At 36.4% G+C, this 21863-nt stretch overlaps 1 protein-coding gene across 1 annotated transcript; it reads right to left on the reverse strand.

Moving 5' to 3' along the window:
- Positions 1-3553: 3553 nt before the first annotated feature.
- Positions 3554-9141, reverse strand: LOC149899406 (uncharacterized). The gene is made up of 7 exons (XM_090114655.1): positions 8994-9141; positions 8696-8871; positions 8385-8499; positions 5849-5983; positions 5631-5753; positions 4461-4646; positions 3554-3990 (listed from the first exon to the last, which is right to left on the reverse strand). The coding sequence occupies exons 1-7, from the start codon at positions 9139-9141 to the stop codon at positions 3857-3859; spliced, it is 1017 nt and encodes a 338-aa protein (XP_089970781.1). The 3' UTR covers positions 3554-3856.
- Between the last annotated feature and the right edge of the window lie 12722 nt (positions 9142-21863).

Consider the following 21863-nt stretch of genomic DNA (forward strand, 5'->3'; position numbering starts at 1 on the left):
CACTCGATAAATATCGTAAAACAAAGTGTGAAAAGGACAGGGTATATTATAAATCACTAAAAAGTTTTGTCAATATATGTTTGCACCAAGAAAAGGTCTCATTTTACGATTCCCATATCAATGCTCATTCAAAAAATGGTAAAGTTTTGTGGAAAAATTTAAAGAATCAAGTTTTGCCCAATTTCAAAACTAGTACAGTTTTGCCTGATCATCTTCGAGATCCAAATACGATCAACTCACATTTTTTGAATATTCCTGGCACTGGCAATGTAGATAAATCCATCCTTGACTATTTTAGTAATAATAGTTACGGCAAAGGTGTCTTTAAATTTGATCTTGTTGATGAAAATGCTATAGCCAAAATTATTATTAATTTGAAATCCAATGCTGAGGGCTATGATGGTATTCCTAGAGATATGATTTTACTCACACTTCCTACGACACTTAAGGTAATTACAGCTATTGTAAATCGCTCTCTGGCTACATCTACGTTTCCATCTATCTGGAAAATTGCTCTCGTTCGTCCTTTGCCTAAAACGGACAATCCAGTGGACTTTAAAGATCTTAGACCTATAAGTATACTTCCATTTCTATCTAAGATACTCGAAAAGGTTGTTTACTTTCAAGTTGTGAAATACTGTGAAAAGCATAACATTTTTCCGGAGTTACAATCGGGGTTCAGAAGGCAACGAGGTACTACAACAGCTCTGCTCAATGTTACCGATGACCTACTTGCTAATCAGGATGAGGGCTATGCTACAGCATTAGTACTTTTGGATTTCTCTCGGGCTTTTGACTGTTTGAATTTGCAGCTTATGGTCGCCAAGCTTTCTTTCTATGGGTTTGACAATAGTTCGTTAGAGTGGTTTCATAGTTACCTAGGTGGTCGCTCACAAAAGGTTATTGTTAGTAATAATGATGGTTCCACTTCTACATCTAGTGAACTTCTTGTGACACGAGGTGTACCACAGGGATCAATTCTAGGTCCTCTTCTCTTTATAATATATGCAGCAGATATAACCAACTGCATTAACTTTTGCAAATACCACATCTATGCAGACGACCTGCAGGTTTATTTGCCTGTAAATTGTAAGGATTTGTCTTCATCTTTAAATAAAATATCTCAGGATTTAAGTGCTGTATCAAAGTGGTCTTATAATAATTCATTAGTGTTGAACCCTAATAAATCGAAATACATGATTGTTGGCTCCAGGCGACAAGTACAAGCAATAGAGAACTCTAACATTTCTCTTTATATTGAAAATTTTCCCATACATAAGGTAAATGAGGCTCGTAATTTAGGTGTTACTTTCGATAAACACCTAAAATTTGAAAGTCATGTCCTTGAAGTTGTGCGTAGTTGCTTCTACCGATTAAAAGTTATTTACAAACTTCGGCCTTACCTAAACACTAATCTCCGTATCCTTTTAGCTGAATCTCTAGTTCTATCTAAGTTGAATTATTGCATAAATGTGTATGGCCCTTGTTTGCTTCAACGTTCGCAACGTCTTATTCAGAGAGTACAGAATGCTTGTGTTAGGTACTGCTTTAATGTCCCTCCGAGATCACATATAACACCATTTTTAAACTCCGCCAAAATGCTTAACATGAAAGGTAGACAAGATCTATATTTGGCTTGTCTACTTTTTGATCTGTTTAAATCCAAGCGTCCCTCGTATCTGTACGAAAAATTAAGATGGAGAAAAGATAATGGTCGGAACCCAGTAAGGAGCGTAACTAGCGCACTTTCAGTCCCTCTGCATCGATCGCAAGCTTTCCGTGGTAGCTTTAAGTACTGTGCTACAAAGTGTTGGAACAATATCCCTCCGCCAATTAAACAAGTGTGCTCAAAGTACTCTTTTAAAAAAATGTACAAAATCCACTTACTTAACATGCAAAATCAAAAATAGATTTATATTACTCCGCACTGCACAGACTCAGGGCTGCCACGAGAAACCATTTTTTTATCTTATTATACCTAAATCTATTCAAATTTTACTGCTATACTATCCGATCGGTATTTTATGTATCTACTATTTATTTATTATCTATGTATATTATTTATTCATATCACTTTTATGTAACTATCTATTCATTTATTTTTTTATTGTATATACCTACTTACTTTTTTCTATTATATTATATGCTAATATTGTTCTCACACTATCTATAGTATTTATATTTTATGTATGGTACGGGTATGGTATGGGTCTTGGCAGAATATCAGCGTTATGGTTCTCAGAACTATGACAATGTGCTGAGCCAAGACCTTTTCAGGGAACATTTCTTGTATTCATTTTTGTTTAATTTAATTTTAGATTTTAAGTGTATTTTGTTTTTTTCTTCTTTTTAAGTGTCTAGTATTTAAGAATTGTAAATGTTTTCCTGAATAAATGAATAAATAAATAAATAAATAAATAAACAACAAAATTACGTCAAAAATTTTTTGCTAAAGTTTTCCTGAAAATCCATGTTTTCTTCTCTGGCTTCGCGCAGCCGGCATATAACGCTTCTCTAATGTGAGCATTTTGTCTATGAAAACATAATCTTAAACGATAGCTCACGTGCTGGTGGAAAAGCTGGGCGGCTCGCTTGTTATGGGTGTACACATAGAGTTTTAAGATTTCATCTATTTGAAAAAAAAATGCATCTGGAATTTTTTAAGTATTTTTTACGTACTCAGCGTATGCAAAACTATAACCTCCTTTGAGCTTAGTATACCAACAGTGGGACACCCTGTATAAAATAAGTAATAACAAATAATTACATCAGATTTAATAATCGAAATTATTTTGAATGTACATATACATAAATGATTACATCCAGAAGCGTAGCGTGCCTTGGCGGGGCCCCGTATAAAATTTGTTTGGGGGCCCTAAGGAAGGGTAAAGATTTCTTACAAAAGCGCACGTTGGGGGCCCCCTTGGCGTGGGGGCCCCGTATAATTGATACGGCAGATACGGCGGTAGCTACGCCCCTGATTACATCATAATAGTAATAATCACAATTGTTTTAATTCCAATTTGTTGCAACCTACACTGGCGGCGGCATCGCGCGACATCAAAGGCGATGCCTTACAGTAGGAAATAATATTGTAATACTGTGCTATAGCCTTCCTCGATGAATGGGCTATCCAACACCGAAAGAATTTTTCAAATCGGACCAGTACTTTGAGATCAGCGCGTTCAAACAAACAAACAAACTCTTGAGCTTTATAATACGGCTTGTCTTTTGGCACATTTGATGGGTGGGTTCTGGAATGTCTCACGGTGGAGAGCAGCGGGCGGGCGAGCGTGCACACGGCGGCAGGCCGGTAGCGCGGGCGCGCGCGCAGCAGCGCCGCCAGCCGCGCGCCGCGCCGCGCCGCCGCGTGGGCCAGCCACGCACTGCGCTGCAGCTGGGGACCGACCGACCGACACACGTCACCGCGATACACAAACGATTATAGATATTTTTGTCAGAAATTACCTACTTTAATTAATACGCATTTATGTAGAAAAAAACAGGGTGGATGCATCAGAAAATTAGAGTTATTTATTAATCTGTTGCCGAATGTAAAGTGAGCGGCCGTGGGCGGCTCTGACGTGCGCTGGGTTTATTTCCAGGAGCTGCACATTGCACGATGGAATGGACCTGGAACCTGGCATGCCCCGCTTCGCGGGGTTCTTATTTCTGAGTAGTTAAAAAAAACACGAAACCTAACCTAACTCATCCCCTTATCCAAACCAACGTTAAATGTTACATTCGAGAACATGACATGTTGCCCTTTAGTACATTAGTCACTCAATTAAATGTCGCCATTTCATGAAGGGGCTAGTTATTCAATGAAATTCAACCAGATCTTTGCGGTATTATTTTATACATAACATAAATGAACCTCAGTGTCCATTCTATGAGCGGGCTCCACGAGCAGCAGCAGCATGGAGAGGTTGAAGAGAGTCGACACGCTCTGTTCCATTAAGTTCACCAGCCACTTCCAAAGCGATGTTCCTATTGACAATTATTATTAATGTTTTTATCCACATCAATATAATCATGAACAACTGCCACTACTGGTAATCATGAGAAATGATGGATCTTATAAAATCGAGCCCATTTTGTAATTTTTTGCCATTTTACCATGACAAAATAGGGTTTGTTTACTCGTTGAGCGTTTGGCTAATAAAGGTTACCTAGTCGACCAATCAAAACTCACGCTACTTAACGAAATATGTACGATTGGGGAAAATGGCTAAAATATGCACTAACGCCGTAATTAGAGAGTTTTATGCATTTGCATATGCAAATATGCAAATGCATATAATCCGATGTCTAGTACATATAATCATTTTATACTATGTTATTTAGGCTGCAAGTACTCCCATTAAGTATTTTAGGGTTGTCCCTGCGTTTACAACCGTTTTATCATCATGGATTCATATTTTAAGCACAAACATATGCAGCTAAAAGTTTATTCTTACCAACATTGTATGTACTGAAGAGGTGTAAAAAGCAAATGGCGAGGTAGTAGGTTAGACCTGTGACGTGCAGGAAGAGGCAGAAGCTCTCCGCGGCGTTGAGCGAGTGCACGAGGCGGCAACACCGCACGTACGAGCGGGCAACGCCGCACCACTCGCTTTCGCTCTTACATTTGTCCGAATTTGCATCTAAATGACAAATTATGTATTTTAAATCGAAACACGTGTGATATTAAAGTAAATTGATCGACTTAATTCCATAATACGTGCATGTAGTTACAATGTATAATCACAAAAGTGGTAATTTAGGACGTAATTTGAATTTTTATATGTGAATGCGTGTGTGCCCAGCACACGTGTCAGAAGTGAAATTTCTTTGGAAAGATTCAAAGAAACCAAAATCGTCGCCTTACTCGTGTGACCTGAACGGTATTGACGTATTGCTATGAAATGAAAATATGATGATGAATTAATGATGATTTATTTCGCAAGAAATGTGGAAGATTTAAAGATGTAGGTATATTGTACTAGTGGTCCGCCCCGGCTTCGCCCGTGGTACATATTTCGCAATAAAAAGTAGCCTATGTCCTTTCTCGGGTATCAAAATATCTCCATACCAAATTTCATGCAAATTGGTTCAGTAGTTTAGGCGTGATTGAGTAACAGACAGACAGACAGACAGAGTTACTTTCGCATTTATAATATTAGTATGGATTACATAATTCATTGTTAAGCACAAATCGCCAATTGATTGGCATGCAAAAATTAACAATAGAATGTCAATGTAGTTGCTAAGTAGTTACTTACATAAATATTAAATCATTTTTTACAATTATATAAGTAACTACTTAATATATATAACTACTTACGCCCGCTTTGTCTAAAACCGAATAAATTAAATAATATTAAAACCTTCCTCTTGAATCACTACCTATCAAGTACCTACAAAAAACCGCATCTAAATCCGTTGCGTAGTTTTAAAGCAATCATAGGGACAGAAAAAGTGACTGTTTTATACTATGTAGGTAATGTAGACGAAGCTATTACCCGTGCTACGACGTGACGCCCTCTAAAAAGTTTCACTTCAATAGTTAAATGTTGATATACATATATTAAAAACGAAGTAAAATAGAATATGTAACATAAATTACAGTCATTGGAGGAGAAAGTCACCATTGGAGATCTTGCTGAGCGAGCCCATGGCATCTAAGCTGACGTTGATGTATTGGATGGGCACCACGTAGCTCGGCCTGGCGAGGCTCTTGTATGAGATCGTCGTAGCTTCGGTAGCTGAAACTGTTTTTCAAAAATCCATAAAGTAATTAGTTACGTCCGCGTAGTTCTTATTGCCACTGTTTTTAATGTTATCTATGTAATGAATGCGACGGTACCAGCTAGCAACTCCAGCCGCATGTTGACATCACGAAGCGCGCAGTTGATGAGCAGCGCCAGCAACACGAACTGCAGCATCAGCAGGCAGCTGGCCGCACGGAACAAGAACGCCAGCAGGTAGATAGAAAGCGTCCCTAATTGGACACTCCACTTTGAAACTCGGGATTTTTTTTTGTACTGAACTTATCAACTAAATAAACTAGTAACATAAACTTATACCATGCATATTGTGATTGAGTACATCTCGTAGCTAATAATAATAGACTACAAGCCCGCATAGGACAAAAATATGGGTCAAATGAACCACCACGGGACATATCTAGAACGATAGCAGAGCAAAAAATAATAAGATTCATCACTATGCCGTCACTTGTAAGCTGTCCAACTGAGTGCAGATGAGAATTGAAAAGTACAGGTAGACTCGGTAAATTTTGGTCATATATTTTTGTACGGCATTCTTAACCATCGATAGATCCATTAAAAATAATAAGAAACCGCTCAGTGCCGTACAAAAATGGTGGTCCACCAAGTCGGAATTTTTATTTAATTTCCGAGAGTTACCGGGGGTAAATTTGGTCATTTGACCATGTACGGCATCTGTGTCATACTATTGCTATACTGCTTTTAATCCATTATTCCGCAACGCCGTACAAAAATCATGGGGACAAGGGGAAAAAATCGAGAGTTGTAATCCCCTCTCTTTCCCCACTCCAGGGGGTCATTTGACACAACACGAAATAAATTTATTTTTAAAGTATTTTATGCATAGATAATATTTTTTCATGTGCCGTACATTTTCGTTGGTTCAAAGGGGAAAAATCTGAAAAAGAAAAAAATCCATATAACGAAATGTTTGCTTTATATTTTTTTAATAAAATATAAATATACATTAATATTAAGAAGCTCGAGGTGGTTAATTATCACCTTGGAAAGTCGGAGTCAGGTGGAATGGACTCCGTTAAATTGATGAACTAATAAAAAAGCTATGAACGAAAAGATGTGAATTATATGCAATCAGTCCATGAATACAGGTAAAGTCACAAGCAAATGCTAGTAATATATACATATTCAAAATGTACAAGTAAAGCGCTTTCAAATGATACCAAACACTGCATATTTATCTTAACTTTATTTTTTTACTCTGTATGTTTTGTCCGCTAGAGGGCGCCACATTAGATTTTGTGAAACCCCATATAGCCTTCAGCTAGCTGGTCACTGGTTATCCAGTGAACAATTCAGACGCTTCTAATGATATGTCATTTGTCGAATTCTGATAAGTAGTTTAGAAGTTACGAGGGAATAGATGAACATACATACATGACCTGTAAACAACCATAACCCTGCTTTTGCTTTGCCGTAGTTGGGTAAAAATATGTTAATGCCGTACTGTATCAAATGGCCATAAAGCACCCTTAAAATTGTAGCTTTCGTCGCTTTCATCAGCCTAAAAGATGTGGTCTGCACAAAAATGTACGGCATCGTTTTTTCCTAATTTATCTATGTTAATACTATTTAAAACAACGGATAAAGTGTAGAAAACTATTATATTTCATTAATCTACGATGTTTAAACTTTAACAAAATTTCTGGTTTTGCATTTCTCTATAACTTTTTTTAGAACGGTTTCTTTTGAACGGCAATACTATACAACAATTGAATTTTACAATATCATGTTAAAAAAAAAGTTCCCGTACAGGGTCAAATGACCTTACAGCTCTTTATATTAATAATTCGATGAAATTAAGATGATTATTGGTATACATTTAAAAGAACAATTATTTTTTGACGGCATTGCTTTTAATAGTACTTTTGAGTGCTAGATAATGTTTTGGAACCGAAGCCGTACTTAGTCAAATGACCCCCTGGAGTGGGGAAAGAGAGGGGATTACAACTCTCGATTTTTTCCCCTTGTCCCCATGATTTTTGTACGGCGTTGCGGAATAATGGATTAAAAGCAGTATAGCAATAGTATGACACAGATGCCGTACATGGTCAAATGACCAAATTTACCCCCGGTAACTCTCGGAAATTAAATAAAAATTCCGACTTGGTGGACCACCATTTTTGTACGGCACTGAGCGGTTTCTTATTATTTTTAATGGATCTATCGATGGTTAAGAATGCCGTACAAAAATATATGACCAAAATTTACCGAGTCTACCTGTACTTTTCAATTCTCATCTGCACTCAGTTGGACAGCTTACAAGTGACGGCATAGTGATGAATCTTATTATTTTTTGCTCTGCTATCGTTCTAGATATGTCCCCTGGTGGTTCATTTGACCCATATTTTTGTCCTATGCGGGCTTGTAGTCTATAATACATAATCATAAATTAAAACTCGATCGTAAAAAAATCGACCAACTAACTACCTAGTTAAGTACCTAACTAACTGTAAAGTTAGATATTAAAAATTGATAAAAATCTAAATATAAGTGATTTGTTTGAGACATTCAGTTATATACCACAAACTAATAATAATATACTACGTATACAAGTTATACTAAGGACCGTGGCCTGTGAGTGTGTGGACTCACAGTTTAGGAAGTAGAAGTGGGACGTGGCCATCAGCCCGACCAGCAGCACGATGACCGGCACGATCAGCTGCAGCATCCGATCCAATAAGCAAGTTTCCATTTCTATTTTATTCAACTGCAAATATTTTGGAATTTCCAAATAAATAAAATGTCAGTTGGACATACATGTATGATGTACATATTTTCATCAGCTCGATAATTAATAATTATTATTAATGAAATATTATATGATATTTAAAATACACAAAGTAGTTAACTAACTACTTTTACTGTGATATTGAGGTGAATTATTTTTCTACATAAAAGAAGACCTGTTTAACTTCCCGTAGAATATGCAAAAAGACCCGCGCGCGATCTTGGCCCCGCAGCGCGGCCGCCCCCAGCGCCAGCAGTTCGAGCAGCATGGGCGCCAGCCGCCCGCTGTGCCGGTACATCGCCGGCGACGGCGTACACGCCAACGAGTACACCTCGTAGGCGAACGGGACACCTGCACATTGCACCCGTACAAAAGTACTTGCGTAGCGGAAACAAAACAATGCATAAATTTAAAAAGTAGAATTACTGTACTGTATAGGTTCTCTGTTTACAATCAATGCGTGGGGAACTCACTGACAGCCGCAAAGAAGAGTTTCCCGTAGCAGGCGAAGGCGCGCGAGGGCCGCATGCGGTCCCCGAGGTGCAGCGGCGCGGCGCCCAGCGCGCGCGACCACCACAGCGCGCGCCGCATAGACCGCTCCAAAACTACGCGGTTGCTCATCGCCGCGATCTACGCTTATTATCTACCTTCTAGTTATTGCAAATCATTTTAATCTTTTTATCTTAACTAATATAGTTATAAGATCAATACTTCAGCATTGCTAAATAAATAATAGATGATATTACTTATGTAAGTACATACTAGATATCCGCCCGCGGCTTTGCCCGCGTTTGCATAGGAAAACCCGCATAGTTCCCGTTCCCGTGGGGTTTCCGAGTTAAAAACTATCCTATGTGTTAATCCAAGTTACCCTCTATATGTGTGCTAAATTTCATTGTAATCGGTTCAGTAGTTTTTACGTGAAAGAGTAACAAACATCCATACATCCTTACAAACTTTCGCCTTTTTAATATATATGTATTAGATATTAGATAGATATTAGATATAAGATAACTGAATAGGGTGCACACAAGTATCGAATAATTGTAATGTTCATGACCAAAGTTTTTGTTTATCTTCTTAGTTCATCGTTTTCTTCGAAAACTTGTACAGTTGAACAATCATGAATAATTATCTATCAGTGAAGAGTGTGGTGACGACCCAAAACTACAGTTCCGTTTTAAAAACATTAACATTTACTGTTTTAACCTATATAAGTAGGTAGCATCCAAAATAATCAATAATAAGATTTTTTTTAACTCTTCAATTCCCATGTCTAAGTTAATAGCAATTTCGCATTTCTCTTTTACTGAAATAGTTTAAATACCTACATCTGGCGAAGACAAAAACAAAAAAAAATACTACCCCCCAATTTTTTTTATGAGGGTGTCACCTACAGGTGACACTGGGCATTGTTTTAACTTAGGACTCTAAAGGGCTAACGAGGTTTTTCGTTTTTTTTTTGTTGGGAATAAAAATAAATTATTAGTTATAATAATATTTATTTATGAACAAGTAGAAAAAAATACATTACTTATTTATTGTGGAACATGTACCAACACTTTAGATGAAACTGATATTGCACTTGGCGCACATTTTTCTAGTGCGTTGGTACCGTACCTGCATCTACACTGTGAGCAATCAACTGCCGAATGGTCGTCCACAGTTCCAGCTAGGGCATGCAGAACCGAGTCCGGTTCCAAGTTTCTGAAACCCGGTTCCAAATCGACCTCAGAACCGGGTAGAACCGGGTTACCCGGTTCTTTTATAATACCTCGGAAAAAATACGAAATTAAACAAAACTAACTGTTAAAGTACCTGATGGGCCTTTTATTTTACGCGGCTTGTGTCTTATTTTATTAAATTAATAAAGAAACAAAATTTCAATACTTCTCTTTGTTTATCAAAGTACCTTGTTTTCATAATATCAAATATAAACTTAAACCTTATTCATTATCTGCAAACTGTGAAGCAAAAAACCAGCCAAGTGCGAGTCGGACTCGCGCTCCGAGGGCTCCGAACAAACCTATTTTTTATAATGTTGTAACTTTAAAATTTATGTTTCTAGAAATTTTTCCTTTATCTGTGTTATAAGACGTTCAAGGCTCTGCGTTCATGAGAAGTAGATACCCTGTAGGTTTTGAGTCCCATGCGAATGTCGAAATTTGCGAAAATTTTCAGCATTTACGGCTGTATCTTTTGATGCGTTGGCTTGTGAGTTTGACTTTTTCACAGCATCAAGGGACCGAAGACTTGAGTATTCGATTTAAATTTCAGCGTGATACCAAAAACAAAAACATGACTGGATCATTATATGAAATAGTAAAATCAACAGTTTTTCAAATTCACGACAAATCTAATAAATATATTTCAGTAGCCTAATTTTTGTCATTTTCGAAGCCAATTTTTTTTTTGGTAATACAACCGTAGGAAACTTATAGCATCTAAGATTAGAAAACCAATCAGAGCCACGCTTGAGGCGTGGCACGAAAATTCGCGATGCACGTGAGTCTGACGTTACCAGATAGAATAAATTTGTTAAAATAATGCAGCAAAATATAAACAAAACTTTATATTTTAAAATTTTGGTCGGAACCGGGAGAACCGGGTTTCATACTATTCAGACCCGGTTCTTATGATCGTCAAAAAACCCGGGTTTACCCGGGTTTTTCAGAACCGGGTAAACCCGGGTGCATGCCCTAGTTCCAGCTCTCCTCACTTCTGTGGGCACTCTCATATTTTGTACTGAGAATATATAGGCAGAATTACGGTTACCACATTCCGCTGGAAATCTTAGTAGGTCCAGTTAGTTTCCAATTTCCATCAGCCCTTTGATCAGCCATGCATTTTGGCAAGATGCTTCTAACTATGTCAAAACATGTTTTTTATCCACAAATCCAATGCGATCTACTTTTATGTTACGATCCAATCCGTGTTAGTTGGATACAATGGTGACGATGCCACATGACGGCAATAATTTCATCAGAAGCTTTGTAAGGTCTTTTTTTTTCGGTATTTCGACTTCTTCTTCGTCATGTACACAATTTTCTCCAAAGACGGAAGGTTTATTTTGACATTCTAACTGTGCTCAAAGCATAGGTACATCTAGAAAAATGAAAAAAATAGCGTCATTTTCGTTCCCACTATCTTCGTCCGTCTCCACTATTTTCGTCAGGAGGAAATAAAATAATATCGCCTGGGTCTTCTCCGGCGTGCAACTCCTAGGCAATCTCATCTAACGTCAACCTGTAATACGTTAACAACTTCTAAAACAATATCACCACATAGCAATAAGACAAAATATAAACAACAGTCTTGTTATTACTTACAATGAATTCGGAATAATAAAGTTATGATAATGCCCAGTGTCACCTCCAGGTGACACGGCATATTTTCAGTGCTGTGGTGAAGATGTTATTAGTTATTTTTATCATAAAATATATTTATATTATAGATAATACTTTCATTTACTATATGTAATAAGAAAAAAAACAATACTTACTGTCGGGACATTTTTATATCACTTTACACTTCAAGGAATCACACAAACTCTGACTACTTCAAGTACGCGCGAAACAACTAAACAAAGGAGATGGTCCAAAAATGTATGGACCAAAAACCCAGAGTCGATTTAGACAAATTGGGTATCAATGGCTTTATTATATTGCAATATAATAAAGTCATTGATACCCAATTTGTCTAAATCGACTCTGGGTTTTTTTTGGACCATCACCAAAGATAAATATCATATATGTAGTTAGCTTTGCCAGAAAAACACATGAATAGTTCAACTAATAAGCTTTGCTACAAACATGGTAGAATTCAAAAATAAAATGTCATGGGGTAGAAAAAAAATATTAAACTACTGTCACCTACAGGTGACACTGGGAATTGACGGGTTGAATAAAAAAAAAAAAATTACCTACCAGGCGAAAGGGCAACGAATAAAAGTAGCTCGATTGCTGAGACGACGAGACGCAGGTTCGAATCCCGCACTCTTGATCGATTTTATTCTATTCTTAAAAAATTCTGATTCATTAACATGTAAATATTGTACCATGTAGGTATCTGTTGGTAGAGAGCATCGATTGAGCCTTCATGAAATATTGTAGAGGGTTATAATTAAGTTTACCTATCAGATACAGAAAGCTTTTAAGCTTCAATATTATAATACTCGTATGTTTCAGCTGAGTAAAGGTAATGAGTTTTGTGATTATCAAACGGGAGTATTAAAAATTCCAACCTGGTTTTTAGTTCTTTTTTTAAATAACAAATGAAGAAACTATCTATATTTTGTCGAAATAATAGGCAGATTTGTGTATTACACAAAGTTTAATGAAGAACTAGCTAGGCCCTGTATAAACGGTACGTTCATAATGATAATTCGATGTGATGTTATCAGCGTCAGCAAACATCGTTAATTTAAATAAATAAAATAAATAAATAAAACACATTTATTGTCAAGATCACAACACGAGATACATTTACAAACAAACAAAGGAAAAACAAAAAGAAATGAAAAGAAAAATAATTAAGAATCTTATTCCTAAGAACAGTACCTAATGTGGCAGTGAGTGTCCTGACAAATGGAGCCAACTCAGTTTATGATGGCAAGGTGATTATAATACCTTACCACCACTGATTTTCAGTGACCCCAATTGACTATTGGAGTTATTAGTATTGTTTAATGTCAAATGGTCGGTTTTACATTAATGAGGCTGCTCACAGATGTATAGAAGGAATTATCTTAATATTTATTTCGCTGAAGCGAATATTCAAAGGTTACAACGCGGACTAAAGTCCGCCCGCACCGTGTGCGTTGTTTCGCCTAGTCACACATGTTCTATCATCACTACATAGTATAAAACAAAGTCGCTTTCCCTGTCCCTATGCCCCTTTGTACTAGACTACAAGCCCGCATATGAAAAAAATATGGGTCAAATCTGTGGGTCAAATGAACCACCACGGGACATATCTAGTACGAAAGAAGAGCAAAAAATAATAAGATTCATCACTATGCCGTCACTTGTAAGCTGTCCAACTGAGTGCAGATGAGAATTGAAAAGTACAGGTAGACTCGGTAAATTTTGGTCATATATTTTTGTACGGCATTCTTAACCATCGATAGATCCATTAAAAATAATAAGAAACCGCTCAGTGCCGTACAAAAATGTTGGTCCACCAAGTCGGAATTTTTATTTAATTTCCGAGAGTTACCGGGGGTAAATTTGGTCATTTGACCATGTACGGCATCTGTATCATACTATTGCTATACTGCTTTTAATCCATTATTCCGCAACGCCGTACAAAAATCATGGGGACAAGGGGAAAAAATCGAGAGTTGTAATCCCCTCTCTTTCCCCACTCCAGGGGGTCATTTGACACAACACGAAATAAATTTATTTTTAAAGTATTTTATGCATAGATAATATTTTTTCATGTGCCGTACATTTTCGTTGGTTCAAAGGGGAAAAATCTGAAAAAGAAAAAATCCATATAACGAAATGTTTGCTTTATATTTTGATAATAAAATATAAATATACATTAATATTAAGAAGCTCGAGGTGGTTAATTATCACCTTGGAAAGTCGGAGTCAAGTGGAATGGACTCCGTTAAATTGATGAACTAATAAAAAAGCTATGAACGAAAAGATGTGAATTATATGCAATCAGCCCATGAATACAGGTAAAGTCACAACTCACAAGCAAATGCTAGTAATATATACATATTGAAAATGTACAAGTAAAGCGCTTTCAAATGATACCAAACACGGCATATTTATCTTAACTTTATTTTTTTACTCTGTATGTTTTGTCCGCTAGAGGGCGCCACATTAGATTTTGTGAAACCCCATATAGCCTTTTGCTAGCTGGTCGCTGGTTATCCAGTGAACAATTCTTCTGCTTCTAATGATATGTCATTTGTCGAATTCTGATAAGTAGTTTAGAAGTTACGAGGGAATAGATGAACATACATACATGACCTGTCAAAACCATAACCCTCCTTTTGCTTTGCCGTAGTTGGGTAAAAATATGTTAATGCCGTACTGTATCAAATGGCCATAAAGCACCCTTAAAATTGTAGCTTTCGTCGCTTTCATCAGCCTAAAAGATGTGGTCTGCACAAAAATGTACGGCATCGTTTTTTCCTAATTTATCTATGTTAATACTATTTAAAACAACGAATAAAGTGTAGAAAACTATTATATTTCATTAATCTACGATGTTTAAACTTTAACAAAATTTCTGGTTTTGCATTTCTCTATAAATTTTTAGAACGGTTTCTTTTGAACGGCAATACTATACAACAATTGAATTTTACAATATCATGTTAAAAAAAAAGTTCCCGTACAGGGTCAAATGACCTTACAGCTCTTTATATCAAGAATTCGATGAAATTAAGATGATTATTGGTATACATTTAAAAGAACAATTATTTTTTGACGGCTTTTAATAGTACTTTTGAGTGCTAGATAATGTTTTGGAACCGAAGCCGTACTTAGTCAAATGACCCCCTGGAGTTGGGAAAGAGAGGGGATTGCAACTCTCGATTTTTTCCCCTTATCCCCATGATTTTTGTACGGCGTTGCGGAATAATGGACTAAAAGCAGTATAGCAATAGTATGACACAGATGCCGTACATGGTCAAATGATTAAATTTACCCCCGGTAAAATTCCGACTTGGTGGACCAACATTTTTGTACGGCACTGAGCGGTTTATTATTATTTTTAATGGGTCTATCGATGGTTAAGAATGCCGTACAAAAATATATGACCAAAATTTACCGAGTCTACCTGTACTTTTCAATTCTCATCTGCACTCATAGACTACAGGCCCGTGTTGAAAAAATTATGGGTCATTTGACCCACCAGGTGACCTATCTAGAACGATATAAGATCATAAAATAATAAGATTCAGCACTATGACGTCACTTGTAAGCTGTCCACCTGAGTGCAGATGAGAATTCGAAGGTTCAGGTAGAGATTTTCTCCCCTTGTCTCCATGATTTTTGTACGGCGTTGCGGAATAATTGATTAAAAGTAGTAAAGAAATAGTATGACACAGATGCCGTACAAAATCAAATGACCAAATTTACCCCGGCAACTGTCGAAAAATAAAAATAAATTCCGACTTTGTGGACCACCATTTTTGTACGGCATCTGTGTCATACTATTTCTATACCGCTTTTAAGCCATTATTCCGCAACGCCGTACAAAAATCATGGAGACAGGGGGAGAAAATCTCTACCTGAACTTTCAAATTCTCATCTGCACTCAGGTGGACAGCTTACGAGTGACGTCATAGTGCTGAATCTTATTATTTTATGCTCGTAAATCATTCTAGATAGGTCAGGTGGTGGGTCAAATGACCCATAATTTTTTCAACATGGGCCTGTAGTCTATCAGTTGGACAGCTTACATGTGACGGCATAGTGATGAATTTTATTATTTTTTGCTCTTCTTTCGTTCTAGATATGACCCCTGGTGGTTCATTTGACCCATATTTTTTTCACATGCGGGCTTGTAGCTGAAAATTTTTTTTTTTGAAATATCTTGAAATTTCATGATTTTATTAACCTTCAAAGTCAGAAGGTGCGATGTGATAAAAATGGCTCATGACGCACAGTGGTGAACTTGCCGATGTGAAGTATGGAAGACATGCCGCAACAACGGTAAGTTTGGCATTTTAGGTGCCGCAGTGAACGTGTTAATACGGAAAATATCAATTACTATTGTTCAATTCCAGCATAGACCGTATTGGCTTTCATCATCATTAAATTATTCATAAATGATATTAGCGTTCAAACTTATTTCAGGCACCTGCAGTCTCTCACAACACTAGATGATAAACTCACTATGTATTTGCAAGCAATGTTAATAAGGTTGTGAAGAGACAAATAAAGTTATATTTTATTATATTATCTTCTTTATAAATAAAAATGAATCGCAAAATGTGTTGGTAAGCGCATAACTCGAGAACGGCTGAACCGATTTCGATAATCCTTTTTTTATTATATTCCTTGAAGTACGAGGATGGTTCTTATGTAGAGAAAACGTAAACATGTACCACGGGCGAAGCCGGGGCGGACCGCTAGTTAAGTATATAGGTACTTATAAGTTATAATACCTACATTATAAACAACAACGATTGTTTTTTTATTAAAACCAACATATGATAAATTATCTTGATTCATGAAATGCTCTGACCAATCATAAAAATGTTTCAGTCCTGAATTCTGTCTGCTGCATCACACAATGGGTAAAATATTAAATAATTGACGAGTTATCTCAATACTTTTTCTCAAAGCGATTTTGTGTGAAGGCTACAAAGAATGTTGTAACGAATCCCAGGATCTGAAAGAATACGTTCTAATAAGTCTTCTTTATAGTAGTTAATGTAAAAAAATATAAAACATTCATAGTTGGTAATTTTATAATAACTCTTGTGTTGAGAGATCTGTCCAAGGTGCAAATGCCAAACGGAGAGAAGGTGGGCTCGTTGAGACAGCACAGATAGTTGAAAAGCTTCAGCTCGTTGGCGACTTCCACATCATTGTACCGTTCTCTTCTTGATACATTTATTAAGACTTTTGTCATCCTTAGCTGTGAATCGCGAAGTTTATATTTATTCACTGTACCTAGATTAATAATACATAATTCTAAAAAAATGGCAGCCCAGTGGCGAGAACTTCGGACTGAAAATCGATAAGTCGAGATGAGAGGAGAAGATATATAATGTGTGATTTTATAACCTAATTAATAAAACATTAGGTACGGTAGGCTTATGTATCTAGATCTCGAGAGTAGGTATCTTTTCTCTCTTAGCACGCAGTGCTTATAGGCGAAAACATTATGATGATACTGATGATGAATGATGATGTTAGTTGTCCGGCTATTGTTTTGAAGTTAAGTTTTTTTCACGTTTATATAAATTGATTTGAGTATTAGGAATAAAACCGGGGCCGAGTTGGTATTAGTTTGAATGTAATAAGAATGTACTGCGATTCTACACAGCTACCTAGTTGATGTAAATTGCAGCAAGTCAACGACTATTAGGAAAGTGAAGGTAGTTGGGTCCAACGTCGTATAAAGTCCGAGCCCCTAGACACGATACGTATACGTGTATTAACTTACCTGATGTTGAGTGCTATGGCACGGTTCTATCACTAGGATTGTTTTGACGGTCGTATCTATTCCCCATATAAATTCAAGACAGGCTATCAATATCCAGCTCAAATCTGTAAGTTAAACATTTCATAAGTATACATATTTAATTATTTAACATAAATAGGAACCTACTGAGCAAGAAGCAGAAAGGAGAAAATAATAAAATACGAAACGAACGGAATGTTACTACACAATAAATAAATTGCGTTACTTTCGCCATTTTCAGGTTCTACTAGCACATGCGCTGATAGCATGAGCCTTGTAATGGTGCCCACAAGAAGTAAAATGCTGATCACCGCTTCGCTCGCTGTTATCTCTCTGATGATGTCGCATATAGACATGTAAGCTAGCGCTTGTTCCCTGACCTTCACCGCGCTCCACGAGTCATCTATTTGATCTGACAACAAATAATAATAATTTAATCAATACGCATCCGGAAGAGATTACTCTGTAGACTCGATCTCCTCTTTATCTCACCTGTGCTCGGCCCGAGAACTGTGGAGACGTTTAAGAAATTGTTTCTCAATATCTTTGTCCACTTCACATTTGAAGTCTTCATTCCGTCTTAAAATTTTAATTGATTTTAAATATTTAGTTAATAGGATGAATTTCCGTGGATCCGAACAAACAGCAAATGTTCAACTTACCAAACTGAATACTTTTTTTTAAATTACGGTTGACTGCGCTGCTTGATGAGTATATACGAGCCACCATAAATATATTTTGGAATGCGATCGAGTACGTGGTCAGCGTCATCGTGACTTGCATCAGTGTCATGTAGATGTTCCCTGAAAACAAACAAAACTTAAACGCTAGAAGTAAGACATATTGAATTTATTATAATTCTACATTTCGCCTGCAATTTCAAAGAAAAAACGCATAAGTAGTAAGTTCCCGTTCCTGTAGGTTTTCCGGATTAAAAAGTAGCCTATGTCAAATTTCATTGTACCTACTTAATCGGTTCAATAGAATTTTCGTGAAAGAGTGACAAACATCCATCCATACACAAATAAAATTAAGCATTTGAAATAAATATAAATCCGGAAGAGTGAAAATTTGGTGGGGAGTGAGAGTGTGTCCCCATCGATCCCATGTACGCAACAAAAGCACAATTTATTGTTTTTTAGATTTTTCTTGAAAACGGTAAATTTTATAAAAAAAGACCTCAGACTAAAGTTCTAGATCTTATAATTCTCTACAAAAATGGTCTCCATGATTTCTTTCACAAGAGTTACTATTCGTGAGATATCGCGATTTGTAGAGACACATTATACAGATCTAGTAATCAATAATTTTATTGATCCCATAGGACCACACAACAAGCAACACAAACCTGCAGTCCAACCGAATACAAGCAGGTGTGATAAACTCATCATTTGTACAACGCCCACATATAAACAAATAATAATTATCCATTTCCTCTCCTTCTTCTCCGAAGTCTTACTTCGTGGTGTGATCTGAAATATTAATAAATATATTATCTATTGAGTCTGTATTGTGTCGGGACGAACTAGGTGCAAACATATTTCAGAATTGGGAAATGTAACAATAATTGCAGTATTAAACGTAATTACTTTGACCAGGAGGTTCAAGCAGTGGACCCAATGACGCATGCGGCGTTGGCCGGACAGCAGCGCCGCGTTGGTCAGCAACACGTAGGAGCCGATGCAAGTCAACTTTGTCACGTATTTGTACATGTTGGTCTCCGGAGAGAAATACATTACGCGCATCCCCATCCAGCTTATTAAATCTAAATAGAACAAATAATTGTAACTTTTTTTATTGAACCAATAAACGCAACCTATGCAATTTTTTCAATCGATGCAAATCAATTAGTTATCTTACTGTATAGTGGGAGCATAATGCAAAAGCTATAGAGCGTGAAGGCGTGCCCCGCAAGCGATGCGAGCGGCAGCGGGCACAGGCCGAGCGCGCGGCACACGCGGCACGCCGCTCCCAGCGCGCCGTGCACGTCGCTCTGTGGCCCCGTTCGCGTCTCGGCCATTTACTTTATTATATAAATAATAAAAGCACTAAAATTAATTGTGTCAATTATTTGTTTAACTTATGTTTAAACCAAGAGTTAGAACAAATTTGGTAGGACATTTCGGTCACATTTACGGTGATGCTCTATTGCGGTTCTATAGCTACTAAAATCGATAGATATTAAAATCGAAATCTATAGATATTAAAATCGTGAGTGCCCATAAAAGTATCTAAGTAAGTAATTCTAATAAAATTGAAATAAAACGCATTTTAACTAAGTACTTGTGACGAGCTAGTAGATACGTGAAGCGTTTTATAGAAAGCCATTATTTCGGTGTGCTTCGATTTACCTCACAGATACCTAATGTATGTCTGTGATTTACCTATTGATCTGAATTATAAATATGTACTCAATGTATGTACCTAGTCATTATAGTGATGTTTTACCTAAGGTCAGCTCACACTGAGACAAGAGTTGCGACTCACATAAAAAGCAATTATTTTATAATGAAATTGTTTCTGAGGGTGAGCACTGAGAAATATCCTAGTTTATATACTTAAGGGGGCGCATAAAGCAAAATAACCAATCTTCTATTAGATGATACGTGTAATATGCAAGACCAAATCTAAAAAATAAAATATATATCAAACTAGATGATATGTTCAACGATTCTGTTTAATCAAAAACATAAAATATTAAAATTTACTCGATAAAAAAAAATCACCAAGTTAGCTCTAATTTTCACACTTTTACGTTTTCTACTTGACATGGTAATACTTATTATGATTTTCTTTTCATAAACAATTATATTAAAACATTTGCAAGATATTTGTCAGAGCATTTTTAGTTTTGGTTTTATCTGCGATAAAACACTTTTGGCGCTCTTTTTTTCTCGAGATAAACGTTTGATTTTGTCACGATAAAAGTGGTTTATCGCAGATAAAACCAAAACTAAAAGTAATTACACAAAATGCTCTGACAAATATCTTGCAAATGTTTTAATATAATTGTTTATGAAAAAAAAATCATAATAAGTATTACCATGTCAAGTAGAAAACGTAAAAGTGTGAAAATTAGAGCTAACTTGGTGATTTTTTTTTATAGAGTAAATTTTAATATTTTATGTTTTTGATTAAACAGAATGGTTGAACATATCATCTAGTTTGATATATATTTTATTTTTTAGATTTGGTCTTGCATATTACACGTATCATCTAATAGAAGATTGGTTATTTTGCTTTATGCGCCCCCTTAACTAGCGACCCGCCCCGGCTTCGCACGGGTGCAATGCTGATACTAAAATACACTACAGAAAAACTGTGAACGTTGTATATAAAAACATAGCGGCCCGCTCCGGCTTCGCACGGGTATTAAAATATATATAGGTATACAGGGTAGAAATTTTCCATGGGCCTTGGCCGTTATAAAAATATCTTTAAAGTGATCAACAAGATATAAATTTCTTATGTCTCAAAGTACCTAATATAAGTAAGTATATTACATTAGACTTCTAGAAGCACTTTTGAATCGTCATAAACTCATACTTAACACAGTTTTACCATTTACCAACGTTTTTTTTCATTGAATTTACTTTCTAACTTCTGTCTGCTTGAAGTGCCTAAAAGTGCGTCCACATTTGTATCAAGTAATCGTATCCATATCATACGTATAGTTGAACTCTTTGACTCCAGGGGAAACGGAAATTCCAGAGAAAAAAGAAATTGAAAAGAAGTGTTCTTCCCATGTAGAATACAGCACTGATGAAGAAGAACTTGCCAAAGAAACGGAGTGGATTAGAACCAAGAGCAGGAAAAAACGCAAATTGAACACTTCACCCACTCATATCTCCGATAAAGAAGAGCGAAATGAGGAAAGTAAGGAGAAAGTAAAACCCAAAAAGGTGCCACTTCCTCCACCTATAATAGTAGATGACATCAGGAACTACCAATCGTTCTTTGATCTCCTCTTAGAAAAGTCGCCAGTCGGCTTTACAATTAAAATTATGCACGGAGAAACCGTAAAAATTAATACTGAAAATGAAACAGTATATCGGACCATCACAGAGTTTTTGACTGCCGATGGCTTTCATTGGCATTCCTATGAAAACAAACAATTAAGACCAATACGAGTTATAGCTAAGAAATTGCACCATACATGCAACCCAGATAGAATTGTAGAAGACCTGAAA

The sequence above is a fragment of the Colias eurytheme genome, chromosome 21 (genome assembly GCF_061535395.1).
Source record: "Colias eurytheme isolate Ceu_HAF_F1 chromosome 21, ilColEury1 Martin Lab GWU primary, whole genome shotgun sequence".
Classification (NCBI taxonomy): domain Eukaryota; kingdom Metazoa; phylum Arthropoda; class Insecta; order Lepidoptera; family Pieridae; genus Colias; species Colias eurytheme.

Bases quoted from the DNA above. Each gene is read 5' to 3' on its own strand.
- LOC149899406 (XM_090114655.1), bottom strand. From the start codon at position 9,141: ATGAGCAACCGCGTAGTTTTGGAGCGGTCTATGCGGCGCGCGCTGTGG. The intron at 8,872-8,993 runs GTGAGTTCCCCA...TGCAATGTGCAG, and splicing joins ACTCTTCTTTGCGGCTGTCA to GTGTCCCGTTCGCCTACGAG. The intron at 5,754-5,848 runs GTACCGTCGCAT...TTTGAAAAACAG, and splicing joins GCGGCTGGAGTTGCTAGCTG to TTTCAGCTACCGAAGCTACG.